Source organism: Chamaea fasciata, unplaced genomic scaffold (assembly GCF_029207755.1).
Source record: "Chamaea fasciata isolate MVZ Bird 193981 ecotype frontalis unplaced genomic scaffold, bChaFas1.0.hap1 SCAF_5, whole genome shotgun sequence".
NCBI classification, from domain to species: Eukaryota; Metazoa; Chordata; class Aves; order Passeriformes; family Sylviidae; genus Chamaea; species Chamaea fasciata.
In genome coordinates this window covers 5523654-5541315 of record NW_027094090.1, presented here as the reverse complement: position 1 = coordinate 5541315, position 17662 = coordinate 5523654, and the positions used below count along the sequence as shown (strand labels likewise).

The 17662-nt window shown below is 38.1% G+C and overlaps 1 protein-coding gene across 2 annotated transcripts in view; it reads right to left on the bottom strand.

Annotated features, from left to right (window-relative positions):
- Positions 1-17662, bottom strand: part of CELF2 (CUGBP Elav-like family member 2) — a 450951-nt gene that overhangs the window by 293026 nt on the left and 140263 nt on the right. For both annotated transcript variants that reach the window (XM_066182701.1, XM_066182695.1), the window contains one exon: positions 12546-12581. Coding sequence is in view for 1 of the 2 variants with exons in the window: in XM_066182695.1 (XP_066038792.1) it covers positions 12546-12581 (36 nt within the window). In the remaining variant the exon portion in view is untranslated. The remainder of the gene's footprint in view (positions 1-12545; positions 12582-17662) is intronic.

The following is a 17662-nucleotide window of genomic DNA, read 5'->3' as shown; positions in this document are numbered from 1 at the left end:
CAATGATAGTCATCTTTTCCAAAGTTTAGGGGAATGCATTGCAGAGTACCATTTTAACATGTACATAGTTCATCCAACCCTTGGACATATCCTCAGTAGTTTCACAGGAGACACAAGTCTATTTTTTATTTTAATATTCTTTGCCATTAAAAAGAAGAGGAGAAAGTGTTCATACCTTTCCTACAAATAAAGCACAGAGTGTCAGTATCTTTCCACAGTACATCTGCATACTTGCTCAGGGGATTTTTTCATTATAAAATCATATCTCAGTTATCAAGGCTCAGCACCATAAAGCACATATGGGATGTGTGATAAAAGCCCTTTTTTCTTTTCTTTTTTAATTTTTTTTTTTTCAATCAGGAAACACTGGTAGAAGACACTGGTGGTGAAGCAGATTTTTTTAGGAAAGAACATTTTGGGAATTTCTACATGTAATGAAGTCTAAAAAACCTGGTGTGAGAAGCAAATGATGACTGATGCATTGATGCCTGAGAGCAGCAGCCCACTGGTGAGTGTTGCACAGGCAGTACTGGACAGAGGAAAATGGTGTGCAACTGTCTCTAGTTATTCTGAGATCTTCTCACACAGCAGAATATTATCAAAGATGGGTTTGATGGAGGTTTTGGGCTTTTTGTTTTGTCTTGTGAGTCTTTTTCTCATATTAGTGTGATTTTTCTTATCTTAGACTTGATGCTTCACCGTAAGATTTATAGAGACCATAAATCGTCTGAGCCTCTAGAAGGTCAGAAGAGACCAGCTTTGATGAATGCAGAATATGGGGCAGGAGGGAGAGAATTTGTGGCCTTTCCTTATTTATTGGTAGTCCTTATTTCCTTATTTATTGTTTTTGTGGACTCTAGACACAATTCTTTAAATCTGTGCTTTGTCTTACAGAATTAAATTAATACAAAGCTAAATTTATGAAAGGAAATATGTGTTTTGATTTTTCGGTTAATCCAAAGAAATCATCACAATTGAAAGTCAGAAGAAAACTGGATATTCTTACCTCTTGAAAAGGTAGAATAGGAGGAGTTATAAAAGCCAAAAAAGCACAGAAAACAAGGATGGAAAGCATTGCCTTATTCTCTGAAAAGAGGATTGGGCTGGGGTTGAGAATATTTTGCTCGGCTATTTCTTTCCAAGACTGCTTCTCTCAGCTTTACCAGCCTCTTTTACACTGCAGATAATTCCAGATGAAGAGACAAACCACTGGCTTTCTCCTAGACAACATCTCTTACACTGCTGTAAAGATAAACAGCTCCTGCCCCATGTTTTCTATTATCCAGATCCATTAACAAAGCCCCACAGCACTCCACAAGCTAGTAAAATATCACCTGCTTCAGATAAAAAATGGAAAACTTCCTAGAGAACAGCAACCAAACTCACATGCCAGACTTTCAACATCTGCCTGAGCTTCGAATTCTTTTTTCAAATGGGTGAATAACTAAAATTGTCTGCTATGTCCCTGGCACAGTAAGATGAATTTATGGTGGGATTTTTTTTCCCATTTATGTCACATTACCTGATGGAGCTGCTGAAGGAAGTCAGTCACTCACAAGACAAAATGGAAGGCAGAAGAAATGAGGCTGAATCTCTGACAGCCTTGCTCTAACTATACAGCACTACAAGGAAGTGCAGCTGACAAAGGTTTTCTCAGTTCTTAAAAGAAACTTTTAATTTCTTTTATTTTTTTAAATCTCCTCAAGTCCTTGCCATTCATCAGACATGCTTTTTTTTTTTTATTTTACAGAAAGACTTCAAGCAATCAGTCTAAAACCCCTGCATTAATTCTGAGAGGTTCAGAGACTGGAGAAGTACTGGGGTTGTGGCACGAGTTCACGCATAGCTCCACCAAATCAATATCCCCTTTAAACCACATTGCTCTTTTTCACCTTGCAAGTTTTGAAAGAGAAGACATAAGTTGCTGCTTTAACTGAATGTTTTTCTCATATGATTTCTTTTCCTATTTCTGCATGTGCTGCAGTATCCCAAGGGATTCTATGGGGTTGTTTTTTTTTTCCTGCTCCAGCTACAGAACTGTTATTTCCAGAGGCATTCTCCCTAACACAGAGGGAAAGCATCAGCACTACATCATTTCTATAGGAGAAAGCTAACAAGAAATGCCAATTAAAAGTTTCTGCTACTGTACATTCAGTTCATAGTGGAATGAATACTGTCTTTGGAAATAGGAGGCAGCTGTCAAACACAGCTCTGGACACAATAGTGCAGCTCCTCTGAAGAATAGGTCATGGGGGGGGTGAAATCAATAAATAAAGTACCTTCATCATTAATCATTTTCTGAATTTTTAAATCAGCCAGAACATTTACAAGTTATCCATCAGGTTTCTTTTATTTTCCAGTGCTCAGCTTGCAGCCCATGCTTTGGTTGCACAAGTTTCTGCTGATACCAGGACCCGCTGCAGCACTGAGCCCAGAGCTCCTCTGGGGTCAGCGGGGCAATATCTGTTCTGTTATTAGAGAAATTACTCAGGGCAATTTCATAGTTCAGCAAAACGGACTTATTGCTTGTATGCACTGTGCTTGCATGCCTTAACAAGCACTTAAAGTTTTTCTACCTTTGTTCCTTCGCGCAAACATTCATCTTTAGCAGCGTTAGAAACGTTAGTGAGTGTGGCTTCTTTTCCTACTTAACTTTAACAAGGAATTACTGCCTTGCATATAATAAGGTTTCTAAAGAGTTGGACTTCCCATCTCTGCCATAAATTCAAGACAAAAAAGTAAACTCTGTGCTTTAGAGAAAACAAAAAAAAAAAAGTAACAGGTGGCTTTTTAGTAACCTTATTACTTTTGTTATTACAATCTGAATATTCAGGGTTAGCAGCAACCATCTCTTGCAGATTTCTTTCCAAATTCAATTGCTCTATCCCTGTTATCTCTGCAGAAATAAACAGGGGCAGGACCAGGGGAAAGCAATGCTGTATCTGTGATGTTTTATTTTACTTATTCTCAATGGAAATGAGAAGGACTTTTTTACAGCTGCACAGTCTGTAATGTCAGATCCAAGCAATCAGCTAAAAAAAACCAACCCACAGACACTGTGCAGGTTTGAAATAAAAAAAGAAAAAAAAAAGAAAAAAAAAAAAGAAAAAAAAAAAGAAAAAAGAGAAAGAAATCAATTCATGTTGTCACAGCCTATCTAGAGTCATATTGTCTCCAGCCATTGATACAAAATGAGAACATCTGGGGATTCAATTACTCATGACATGAATAATAATATTTCATTTTTGTTAAATGAAACTTTATAGTTGCAGGAACTTCTGCCTACTGCTCCATGCAATCCTGGAATGAAATCTGCCAGCAGATGCAGATTTGAGCAAGCCACAGCTCCTTTGGCATCCAGGAGCACATCAGGGCAGGTGCATCTGCATCCCCCAACAGAAAAGCTTAAAAAAGAAACCAAATTTTGAGCAGCTAGTTAAAAGATGGGCTCTTGAGCTCCAAGCACAGAAGGTTTCCTAAATGTCACAGACACCTTTTAAGATCATGAATTAATAGCCTGGTTCAGAAAAGCACATTTATCCTTTGAACCAAAGTCAGTGGCACCTGCAGTTGTCCAGTACTTTCAATTAACCAAAACCATACCTCCAAATGGTATTGGAGCCATTTAGGGCATTCTTTTAGGCTTCCAGTTTATGATTCTCAGTTCATGTTTCAAGAGTATGCTACCAAAACTGAGCTGCTATGTGTTTATCCTTCTTTCATGATCAAGTAGAGCTGTCTTTAGTCTTAGTGGCAACGCTGGGATCAAATCAGAGGATATTCATCTCACAGCAATGAGTAAGCAGCAATACTCATACTAAAATTGCACTGACTTGTGCAATCACTTTGGTATCAGCAGGACTGTTCTTTAAAATTGAGCATGTGAGCCGTTGTGGCATTTGTATCTAAAAGTTCAGAAGCAAAATATACAGACAGGGCTGAAAGGTCTCCGCTTTTAGGGCTGTTTTTTCTGTGCCAGGTAAAGCCTAGTCTTGTTTTCCCTCTTCCTTTCTCCATGGGCATTCATTAAGGTTAGATTGCAGCAAAAAGCCATGATTTGCACCCACTTTACATCACAGCTTTGCAGAGCCTTAAACGTTCCCTGCACAAAATGTTGAGGGAGCTCTAAAAGTTGAAAAGGGTCTGGATAAAATATATTTTCCATTATAGCCTGGTGATGAGAAGCACCACTTTGCTGCTGTAGAAGTGCTGTGCAGGGCACAACTTGCGAAATGCTCTGGGAGAATGTAAAAAGAAAAGTGGGGTAGGTCCTCTGTGGCTCCAAACCAGCAAAACCTCTCCACCAGTAAGAGAATTACAGCAATGAGATGCTGCTCCCAACACAGGAGTTTGGGGCTCAGAGTCTGCTGCTGACCACAGGAAAACCTTAGGGGCTGCCTGCATCCCATGGCAAGATATAACCAGAAAAATGGGTATCACCTCACAGAAGCAATCTCAAGTCAGCACCCTCAAAAAATAAAAAAAAGCCAGGCAGCAATTACTGCTTGCAGGTCCCATGTCTGGCTTAATGCAACATTTCTAGTCCCACTGCGCTCGTTGCCTTTTAGAATGTGTAACATTTATGGACTCCAGTAAAAATGTTTTTAATATAATGTAGATGAAGTATAAAGTGTTAACCTTGAACACCAGGGAATGTGTTAGGTTTTTTTTTTTTTAAACCTCTTTCAATAATTTACTGAGATTTGTCTAAATTTGCTTTTAGTTTATAACAAATCTTTTGGAAACATTCAAATAGTTGCAATTTTTGTAAATGCTACAATAGCTGTGATTTCATAAATAGAAGCAATGCTCAAAAGGCAGAGAATGTTGAAGAGAGCATTAAACCAGAGTCTCTGCTGTCTTAGGGAGAGCAGCGTGGGTTTCCTGACATTGCTCCATCCATGTCTCTTGCTACTGCCCTTCTGGGACCAATGGCAAGGATGGTGCCAGGAATTATGTATATGAGCAGTAAACTTCTAACTATTTCCAAAACATATGATATGATACTCTATATTACACAATAAATGACACACGCCTCGTTCATGCTACAGCAGAGGTACTAAGGTAGAGCTTCTCTGCCATGTTAACAACTCTCCACTTCAACTGTTGGTTTGCTTCTCCAGAACCTGATGTGTGAACACTTCTCTTCCCCCAAAGACGTATATTTACATCTTTGTATATTTACATCTTTGGAGTTATTCCCTCAAGTTTCATCCTTTGCACTGAATTTCTAAATAACATTGTTCTGATGGTTTTAAGGGCTAAAGCCACGCTTAAGCAAAGGATAAATACAAAGCACTAACTTGGAACACAAGTATTTTAACTGAACTGGGAAATGAAGTGAGGAGGGGAAAAAAGGCTTAGTATTTTAAGTTGGTTTCATTTGCTGCTTCTCGCACTGGAATGGCATCTCAATCCCATCTGAAATGGTGCCTTTCTCTATCTTCATTTAAACTCCTTTTCAAAGGCTTGTTTTTTGAGCAAACCCAAGAAGTACCACTCTTGTGTCAGTCAAATGTTCTGCACAGGCCAATGTAAATTTAACTTAAACCAGCAAGATATTGCAGTGCTATGAAATGGGACAGATAATGAACCTAAATAACTGCCCAATCTTGTTAGCATGGCTCTCATACACCTTCTGTGTTTCTTCAAGCCCTGCTGCTTAGCATTCATGCTGCCTGATTTGAGACTAAAATTAGATTACAGGAGCGCGTGCTTTTTACAAGAGGTCTTTTATTTGTTCCATAAAGTATTTAGTACTCTTTAGGCACTGTATAAATAAAAATAATCGCGATCTTGGAATTCACCTTCAGGAATGGAAATGAAGAGATCTAAGTCCTTTCATTTCTACTGCACATTATCCTCATTGGGCACGTTTAGCAACGCTTTGTAAGACAAGTTTAAAAGATGCTTGGAAGTCTGGTTAAGGTGAATAACAGGCAAAAAAAAAAAAAAAAAGAGAGGGAATGTGTCTCTAGTTTTAGAACTTCACAATAGGGAATAAAAACAAAAGCTCTACCAGACTTTTAAGATAAAAATCTGCTGTCAAATTCATTAATGTTCGTGAGAGATGCCTAGAGTTGCTGGGGACAAGTAGTTGTGGGTTCCAAAACCAGGACTCTGAGTAAAATCATTTACACTCAGTTTTAAGGTTCAAAGTCTATGTATGATTAGGAACCATTTCAGGGCTGCTGTGATTTCTGAGGGCTCTGCACTGTGAGAAGAGTTCCTGCATTCTGGGTCAGAGCTGTATCAAGTCCAACAATGATTTCTGTCTGACTTTCCCCCCTCCTTCCCAGGATCTATATTTAGGAAGTCAGTACGAAATATTGAAAGTTTTTTTGAGGTTAAGCATGCCAATGTCCTCAAAACTCCAACAGGCATCAGCGTACGTCACTTGGCACTTTAACACTTATAAAAGTCGGGCTGCTCACCTTAAATTAAAGCTCTCATCAGGTGAAACATTTAGTCTGCACTATTCCCCCAGGCTCCATTTTCAGGCAATGGGGAAAGAAAAACAATTCCCGAGGATATTCACTTTGTCCTGAGATGAGACACCTATTTCTCTCCATTTCTCCCCCAGTTCATTTGAGAGAGGACTTTTGTGATAGCCAAATTTAGGCTATATGAATCCTGCCATTGGTATCTTTGTAATTTTTGAATGCAAGTCATCAGTAAGCACATATGGATAATCACCTCTGTGCTCCTTAGGCTCCTCTTAAGATTTTAAAAATATCTCTTTAGAAAGAGATCAGATTGCACATAAGTGTGTTTTAAGATTATCATTAGCTGTAAAACATATTTCAAAATGGCTGTAAAACAACTAAAAAGAGACATGCCAACAGCTACTACAAGAAATAGCTCCATGTTGCATTTTAAGTATACTGAAGCTTTACTGAGGAAAAATAAAAATCAGAATAGTGAAGAGACCTTGTGTATTATTTCCTCAAAACCTCCAGATTCTCTTACAATAACATCAAACTTGTTACCATCCCAAATAATTATTGTGATTTATATTCCAGTGCCTCAAAGACCAAGCACCATCATGGCATTCCTCTACAGCAGATATAATGGGGTATAGGCAGTCCTGCTTCCAGTACAGAAAAGCAACTCAAAGGTTAGATGAAAGAAGAAATGCTTCAAAATGAACATCTGAAGCAAAGAGAAAGGTCAAACGTGAACATGAGATTCTTTTACCTTTTTTTTTTTTTTTTTTTTTTTTTTTTTTTTTTTTTAAAAAAGGGAGTGATTAGTTAAATTCAAGTCTCATTTCAAAATAACTGCTTTCTTTAGAAAACAGTAGGCATCCAAATTATGGAAAATCTGCTCTTTAAGACAGTTGACTTGAGAACATTTAAATATCGAGGGCTGAAATCTTTTTCTTTTCTTTTTAATGATGAGGTTTAGGAAAAGATAGAAGATGATATCATTTCCAAAGACTAGCTCTGGATTGCTGCATATAGTTTGACATTCAAGATATTTTAATATTATCAGCTAGCACTGCCTGCCATCCGGGATGAGCAATGTTTTCTTAACCAATTATTTATATGCCTCTAAAACTAGAGTGAGTTTTGAGAAAGGATTTTTTTGAAGGTGGAAAGCAAAACTTCTCCATTAGAAGAGAGGATCACAAATGGACTGTGCCAAATACCTGCTTTATTTAAGGGAGAATAAAGCTTCAGTAAATGTTATGTGAGTGTATGGAAAATTCTGTCATAGTTTGGCAGAGACATGCCTGGCGTAGGCGGGTGGGCGTTCAAGCCTGACATAACTGACAAAGCAGTACCAGTGACATGAGAGGACATGAAAACATGAGGGGTGAAAGGTATGACCTGGTGTTCTCAGAGGGAAAGAAGCTGCTTGCCAGAATATCTCAGCTGGAAGGGAACCAAAAGTGCAAACACAGAAGATAAGATAACCCCAACTCCCACCGTCCGTGCAAACCCAGTGAAGACAGCAGCTGATGTGTCAGGTAGGTCTTTAGACCATTCCCCTATTACTGTCTGGAAAAAATCCTTTTCATTTCAGAGTAATTAAAATGCTCAGAGATGTTTTATTAACTCACTCTGCAGAACCACATAGATTTTATAATTCATCCAAGCACTTACAAGTAGTTACTTGTGTTAGGCTGTCAAGACAGAAATGATTCAAAACCTTGTGTACTGAGCTTCTTGGAAGACATATCATTCCCTAACACAATGGTATTAGAAAGACTGCTGACAGATAGTGATCAAGAGATTTCATTTTCCTTGTCATATGGTGGGTTGTCAATTCTTCTTTTTGCTTTAGATAAAAGCTTAGTTGCATTAGATTTCAATAATGGTGAAGTTGCAGGTTAACATTTTTCAAAAGCAGCAAAGTGAATTCAGTACTTAAATTCTATTTTCAAAATGCTGTAGACACCTGAGAACAGAAGTCTCTACAGTAAAGGGAACTAAGCTATTATTAAAGAAATTTATGGAATGGTGGAGAATAAAACCCCAACTCAAGAGGGCCAGAGTTTGTACCCTACTCCAGACCACAGGCTTAATATATATTTTAAGTTAGTAGATGACCAAAATTCAAAGATTAGCCAAAGATTTACATTTCCATTTGAACATGCTTGTTTTAACATCAATGTATCCGCTGCAGATTTCCTCCCACAGTCTTAGAAAAAATTCTAAATGGCAATTTTAAGATAGCCTTCGCCTCAAAATACAAGATTCCCTCGGTCTTGTTCAAGATTTAAGCAGGTGATTCAGTGATATTTCTACAAAATTTTCCATGAAAAATGTATATGCAAATTATTAGCTTGATTTTCTTTTTGCCCTTATTTTAACACCTTAGAGGAGGAAGTGACCGTTAAACTTTACTACCCCCTTGAGTGAAATAAAAAATTGAGCCAGTACATAAAAAAGGAAAAGTAGCCCAGATTTCCCTTCTGTTAATACTAACCTAGCATTAAGCAAATAAATAATCCATGCGGTTAGTCTATATTTAAAATATTTGTTCTTCTTTAAATATAAAGTAACTTTCACAGAAACAAACAGAAGTGGCTAGAGACTGAAATCCTTCCTTTGAAATTGAAGCCGAGTATTTTCCCCTTTAAGCTCCAAACATCATCTCCCTCATGCCCAAAGGGCTTCACACTGTGCTCCAGGACTCCATTCATTCACTGCTCCCCTCCACTGCTGAGCTCAGAGGCTGGTCCAGGAAAGGCTGGCTGCAAACTTTGCCTCCCCAAGATTTTAGAAGTTTTTCTCCCTTCATTAATTGCCATTTTTAAATGGTGAATTTCTCAATTTAAACTGCATTTTTTTCTAATACTTTCAGTTTGCTCTGTTATTGCAGGTACTGACTATGAAATGTTGAGAGCAAACACAGTTTGAAACAGAACTGCCATAGCAGCTATAGAGCATCTGAGAGAAAAAAAAATATAGGCCAGACCTTTATTAAATTTTAAAAGTATGCCTTCGCTACACTCTTGTAAAGATCCAAATAGGGTATTCAAATCTCTAGAGATCACCAGTATAATTTCTTTATCATGTTCCATTTAAAATTTAATTATGTAGTCTACAACAAGAAGTATCTGAGTACTCTAAATAGGTCATGCAATGAACAACTTAATATTATTGTAAAGTTTTCCTTGTGAAGATCTCCTCTTTGATGTGCTGTTGCACACAGAAAGCCTTTCTTCGAAAAAACAATATACATTCATAGCTATAATAATGTCATTTAATATAAAAATTGTAAAGCTTCTTTATCACATTTTAAGTCTGAATTTTCAATTCATTCTCTAGCCTGAGCTTCCTGAAATCATCAGAAATAACTGGTAAATTAGAACTGACACAATATAATTGTACTGAATATTTTTATATCTTTCTACAGGCAAAGTTAATCTATTATCTTTCCTACTAAATGATGTCCACCAACTCACATTTTTCTATTTTTGCCTATCAGTGATACACATACTTCAGTGGTAAGAAGGGTTATTTCTTCTTCCTTTAAATATAATCATTAGAGAACCATTGGCAGTATTTAATGGAAAACGAATACATGAAAAAGCCACATTTACCAAGACACTTTGTTATATTTGCTTTTATTGAAAAAAATGCACATATGTAACCTCTCTTGGTTACTACTGAGATGAGAAAATATTGAAAATATACTCCTCTCTACTTCTGACTAATTAAAGGGCTTTATGGGAGTGAATCCCTAATTTCACCTCTTTAACTGAACTATGAAAAAATCAGAAGGGGTTTTTGAGGCTTTTTTTTTAAACAACAATAACAACAGCAATAAATAATTAATGCCAGCACTGCCTAAACTTTCTTGACAGCCAGACAAAATATTCCAAGTAGAGACACATCTGGTCACACTTACGTCACTTGCAGTAAAAACCCTTTCAACCAGGTTTGTGAGTACATGAAAATGATTTGATCAATCCTGGCCACAAATATATCCAAGCGTCATTACTGCCCTGGGAAAAGTCATTGTGTTTGGCTGGACAAAGGAGAGTTGGATTTCCAGAGTTACAGGGGACGTGATCTGCCCCACTGGACAAAATACAGAGATGGGAATCCCAGCAGTGATGGGAAAGTGATTATTAATTTCGTCATTCCAAAGTGCAACACCTGAAATTTTATATGCTGTAAAGTGATTTCAGGGTAAAGGTGGAAGAAGATGGGAGGAAATTAGACTATTTCAATGTTATGAATTAATAATAGCAAAAGGAGTCACTTGACGTTTGAAAGAAAAACAAAAAATATTAGATTAATATATCACAACATAAGATTAAAAACCCCAAGGAGCTGTTCGCTTAGAGAAATTCAGGAACAGGTGAATCCTGGAGAAGGCTGGAGGACAAGCCAACCTGCGCCTAGCTGGAAACATTTGTTTTAAATCATGACAAGATCATTTGGTTTAATATTTATAACACAATTACAATGCCTTGTGCACATTGCTGGTATAATCTGATTTTACTTGTGACATCTTACTGCAGTTGAAACTAAAGCCTTGTGGTAATAATTCAAAAAGCACATTTAGACAATCATTAATGGCAAGTATGAAACGGGATGTTTATTCAAACACTTATGTGTCTCATTTTAACTTTAATTTGAAGTGGAATTCATTTCTGCAGTGTAAAGACTCCATGTTTCCAGTATATTAGTCCTGTAATACCTCACCAAGTGCAGTGAAACTGGAAATATTTTAGCACTAAAACCAATAAAAGATACAGCTAAGCATCAATATTAAGATTCCTGGCCAAGGAGGTGACTACTCTGTTGAATTCCATTTTTTTTAAATTTTTTTTTTTTTTTTTTTGTGTGTGTGTGTGTGTGTGTATGAAGAAATGCAATTATTTTGCAAGGCAGATGAGCAAAACCTTTGGTGTCAGGTAGGCCTGATCACTGGTCAGCTCTTCAAACAAATAGCAACATTTCACCAGCATATTTCCTTGCACAATCGCAGAGACTGAGTCACAGTAAGCCATAAAAAGAAATGCATCTATTAAATGAACAAATCATTTAAATCACATAAATTTGTACACACAGAACAAAAGGGTATGTTACACAGGGAGAAGTCATCATATATAGTGAAAATATATATTTTTACAGCTTATCAATATAAAAGTCAACTGATCTACACCACATACCCTCTAAAGACAGGCGGATTTTTTTTCTCTGCCTTAGAATCAGAAGCAACTTGCATGTATTACCATGCCTAAAGAAAACTGACTTCCTCTTGAAATATTCTTTTTACCTTATATATGGTTTGAACTATAACAGTGCTTTAATCAGAGGATAGCAAAACCCCTCAAAACCATAACCCCACTAAAATCCCCTGCACCTCAGAGAGGAAAACCAGTGGCAGAAGGTACAAGAGGACTGAGAGCATCTTTTTTTAACTCACAAGGCATCACTGCTAAGTGACAGATTACTATATCAGATTTTTTTGTTTCCCTTCTCTCCACCCTTTTCTCTATCTGCATGATTACAGCATTTTATTGCATCCTCTGACAATATGTAGACAGGTCTCTCTTCAAAAACCTCTATCTCAGCCTGGGAGTCTTGTCTACTTCTATTATTTTATGGAAAGCTTTCTCAGCATAGAAGAATTTGGTCTAAGCTGCTTTCCTGCTTTCCAAATGAGAATGCCTTAAGATCACAGATTTTTTTTTTTTTTTGCCTCCTACCTCCAAGTTTCCCTTCTCTCATCCCTGAGGTGAAACGTAAAGCAAAAGCCAAACCACCTGCCATGGGTGTAATTGCACAGCTGGAAGGAAGCCACAGCTGGGATTTTCCTCATCAGGTGCACAACTGTGCTGAGCCTCAAAGCAAATTCAACCCGTCGCTTTAAGCTGTGTGAGCTTGGCTGTGCCAGTATTTCAGTGTCATTTGTCTGTCTGTGGCGTGCAGGGAGAGCTCTCCTCCCTGCACCCCCAGTTCTCAGTATCCCAGCAGTTTTCCTTAGGAAAAGGATCATGTTCTGGCTTCAAAGGTCGTGCTTCTTTCAGCACCTTCCAGACATTGACACACAGATGCAGTTTAGAGCAACTTGCTTACCTTGGTAATGTTCCAGATAACTCTGTGGCAGTCTCTCTGAAAGACACAAGGGGAGGAAAACTTAGTTTGTGTTTTAAACAGCTATAAAATTTTTAAGATGCCTTTAAGATGTACTTGCTTGTGTTTTATAGGAGTGCAGACACACATCCACAGCTCCGTACGCAAACACGTCACCGGCGGATGCGATGCCCCCCTGAACACATACAAAAGAATGTGAAAAAGCAGCCGATGGAGTGTGAGCTAAGGATCTATCAGAATCAACTTATCCGTGGTACAATTACTCATTTTTTTTAGGCATAAAATTATCACTGTTTCAAGCGCCAGCACTGCATGATCTTACATAGACAAAATGTAGCACTGGGCCAATTTTCCAGTGGAAAATGTTCCCTTTTATTTCAGTGCTGCAGCAAAAGCAAGGCATTACACAGTTCTACAACCAGGTTATGCACTGGGGAAACACCATATTAATGCTAAATCTTCTTATACTGGTCTTAAACAATAGTTATTTTCCAAATAAGTGACTTTTTGTCCAATTTACTTGTCTGAATCCCTTTTGTGGGTGTGCAATTTGTTTGAGGGAAGCTGAGTGCGAGAGAGTGAAAGTGGGCTAATGTAGTGGCATGTCACATTAAAGCATAATTAAATACATTACGATTATCTATGTACACAGTCCTTAAAATACATCTCAGATTTATCACCATTGTATGTCCTTGTTTCCCTCCCTAGGAAATTTGCCTAAGCCTTATCCAAGAATCAGGAAAACAGCTGGATAACTCCATTTCTCATTCCTCTCCCATACATAGGACCTTAAAAATCCAGCAAGAAGGCATGAGGCTTCATTGTCTTAGACTTGACCTGATGCCCATCTCATTCCACAGTTTTCTTGTCCATTTATAAGATTTATATCCAATATACAAATTTTCAGCATGAAAGATAAGTGGTTAGTTCACACCCTGTTTCCTTCAGCTGAGATAGAAACTGCAAAATTTCACACCTGTAGATGGAACAATTCTCAACAGTATATTTTCTTCTTATTAACAGCAGAGAAAATCCTTCTATCCACTTTTATAGTTGGAGGGGAATATTTTTTGTAAGGGGAGGAGGTAGTAATTAAGATAGGTCCCAAAATCTTCCTTGCCTTAGCAATTTACGTAACTATGGACCTAGAGATCTCTTTGCAGTGAAACAACCCTATACATTTTTGTTGCAAGAGTATGAACTTTATATATACAGATTGAACCCCAAAGGCTAATTTATTTATGAATCCAAAGGAAAAACAATAAAGAAATATATTTTTGAAGGCTCTTCTAGAGTTTCCCCACATTCTGAAGTCACTTTTCTTGATGAGGCAACTACAGAGTTAATATTTTAAAACAACAATAACTCAGAGCTCCTCTTCAGGAGATCTCTCTAGATTTTTCTAGTCCTTTCTTGGCACTATATGAACTGTGAGCAGTTATGAGGGTCTAATTTTTTAATTACAATTTTTTTTTTATTATTTATTGGACATCCCACAGTGACACCAGGCTTTTTCCTTAATGGTTACACTGACAATTGTAGTCTCCATTACAGTGTCAGAAGAAATGAAATGGTCCTTCTAAATGTGCACGACATTGCATTTTCAGAGCTTCTATCTCCAAGCTGTGCAGTTTGCTGGGCACAGAAGGTTGCCTTAAACCTCCCAGTGCTTTGCTTCAAAAGGCACAGATCAAGGCTGTGTTCAGTGGTTGCAAAGAAGATTAAGCAGAAATAAAAAAATGGTTCACACCCTTTACTTGCATGCACCATTCAGCAACAGTCCAGCAGATATTTAAGCCCCCTCAGAAAAAAACAGTTCCCACCCCAGCTAAGGCAGACAAGTACATATTTGGCAGCTGTCTGTCATGAACAAAGTCCACGATATAAATGACATCAAAGATGAGAGCCAGAAGCAAAAGCAAGTGAATGTAAAGAGATAAGAAAAAGAAATTAGAATAGAGCAATACAGACTCAGTTTCTATGGGGTTATTTGATGCAGCTGAACATCTTAGATATTTTATTTTCATTAAACTCCTGCACATCAGTATCATACTGCCTTATTTTCCAAGCCCTACACATGACTTCCACAGTTCAAAGAATTAATATGATATTTTTTGTAACCTATCAAAGAACTGAAACACTACATGGTTCTAACAGTCAGGACATTTTCCCCTTCCACTGTTAATCCCAGACATCATCTCTTTTTATTGAAATGCGCTTTTTTTGATGGAAAGAACCTGGATCTGGGCATCTCTTTGTTTCTTCTTCTAAAGGGGCTTCGTAGCCTTTAGCTACCCATTACTGTTCCAATAAGAGAATGGCACAAACCATATTGCTTTAGGGTGTGGCAGCACATTTTATAAAACAGCAATTGCTCATCCATCCTAAAGAGACAACCAGGCAAATCATGGGTGGGTGCTGCAGGAAGCATCAAGAAGCAGAATCATGTAGGCTTAAAAGAGGATGTTAAAACTGGAACCACACTGTCAGTTTCTGAGCAGAGCAGTGAGTGATTGGTGCATCTAAATTTCTAAAGATTTTCATTCTTGTTAAATAACCCTCTCTACTAGAGATGTTAGCATTGTGGAAACACTTATTAAATAGTTGAAGCAGTGGTAAAAAATCTGAATGTGACCAGAATGTTAAACAAGGACACTGCAGGTCTTTAACATACATTTTTAATGTAATTAATTTTGTTGCTAATTTGACATTTGTTCAGATCAAATTCCATTTTTGAGCAAAAATACGTAAGGTAATGGTTTTTGAAACACAGATCCAACTCAAATAAAACTCAAACTCACAAGTAAAAGTCTGATTAGTTCCCAACTATCCAAAGATTTCACTACATCTCATCAACTCAGTAAACACTTCTACCATAAAAACAAATTAACCCCATTTTAGATTATGAAACTAAAAATATTATTTCCCAGAAAACAAACACATTTATCCCCACCATGCCATTGAAAATAAATGGTACATGGACTGCTGAAGATGATTAATGTCCATGGTAAGTGTTCCTATAAATATTAGGAATTGAAACACCACTCTATAAATTCATTTCATGGGAGTTTAAAAAAGAAAATCTTTTGGAGCAAATTACTCAGGAAGAAAACCCTTAAAGTTTATTTAAAGATAATAGATCATTCTGTAGTCATTCAAGAAACCGAAACTAGACTTGCACAACTGATTTTCAGACCCCTAATACTCCCCAATGACACACACAATAAATACAACTTGCAATTTACTGTATCTACAGGAAACAAAAAATTATTGGATGAAAACAAGAAGATAATACTCAAAGGGAGAATGAATATAAGATCATGTATTTTTACATCCGGCCTGTGATATGAAAGGATGACCTTGAAAAAGAGTGAGGATGGAAACTTGAATGTTTTGTCAGAGGTGCCCTGAATTCCACTAAAATCAAATGCAAATGGGATGAGCTAATGCTCAACTAAGAGCTAAGGCAAGGAGAGGACTGGCTGAAGACCCTGGAAAAGCTGTGACGAGGAGGGTGGCATTACAGAAGAGCAGGGCAGCATTCCCAGGAAGGTCATTTACAATTTCTAAGCATTTTGTGTTCAGCTGCCAAAGGACAGATTTGGGACAACATGATCTGTACATATGGAAGATGTAGGTCCTGTTGAAACCAAGAGACTGCTAGGTGGGACGTCTGCACCCCAAAATATTGCTCCCTCCCATGGGGTCTTCCAAAGAAGCAGTTACCAATTGTTTCTGAGACCTGTGAGGAGCTTTGACCTACTGCAGAGGCTCTACACTCTGGGGAGGACCATGTAGCTCTTCTCAAAGCCCAGAGAGCCAGTGTGGGTGAACCAAGCGCCACACATGCATTTTGTCATTTCTCTCTGCAGGCTGAGAAATCCTGCCCGTAGGATTGGAGTAGGATGTACACCAAAGCAAAAAAGTATAAATATTTTAGTCAAAACCTTACAGTGAAGTGGAAGTGGGAAGATCTGCATAAAGATCAGCAAACAGACTTTACTGCCTAATAGTTCTGTTTAAAAAGAGTTGTTCAGGAAAAACTCTTCATAATATCTGGAAAGTGTTGTGTTTATATTAAATGTTTTGTTCACTGAGAAATCATATGGTGCTCTGCTCTCTGAGGCTGACTGGCAGCTGTTGCTACCCACCTACATGCGGGATTTGGCACAACACAGCTCTGAAGTTTGACTCTGCAACATTTTGCAGTTTGCCCAGAGAAGCTGTGGCTGCCCCATCCCTGGAAGTCATGACAAGACCAGGTTGGATGGGGCTTGGAGCAACCTGGTCTAACGGAAGGTGTCCCTGCCCATGGCAGGAAATTGGAACCAGATAATCTTTAAGGCGCCTTCCAACCCAAACAATTTGATGATTTTTGCTGTATTTCTGCAGCAATGCAAACTGAGGCACAAGAGACAGGACAGGTTTTAAATGGCAACTGAGGTCATCCGGATTAAATGCACTCCAGTAACCTGAGCAAGTACCAAGTTCAAACCATGCAAGTCAAGACTACACTTAGAAACCATCTTTTAGTTCTGCAGGATCATGACCCTTAGTGATTTGGAACTTTAGGTCTCTACCGAGAGCAATTTTTGTTCTGAAAAGGAAAGCATATGGATTCTAGCTATGCAATCTGTCAGGGTGCTGGGGAAGATGCAAAAAAAGGCAGCAACACATTCCTGCAATCGTGTTACCATTCTTCCTTTTTCCATCTCACACTTTGGGGAGAGGATAAAGCCCGCCTACGGCACACAAGGCACATGAGGATAAGGGCAAAGCTGGTGAAGGGATCTGCATGGTGTGCTGATAAAAATGCAGCTCAAATGCAAGCAGAAAAGTCCCAGGATGCAGAATAAGGGATTCTCCTGGTTTGGAAAGAGAGTTGGCCTAACCCTGAGGTCCTGGGTTTAGGCATCAGAAGCAGAAGCCAACATTTCAGCCAGGAGGGTTAAAAGGCCCTGACTTCTCCAGGACAGGTGAACATGACCCCTTTGATTTCCTGGGATGCACAGAGCAGTAACTTTCACTGCTTGTGCTCATTTTCCTCAAAGCACAAAAAAACCCAATAAGTTAAGCTGCGATTTCTGATTTGGATGAAA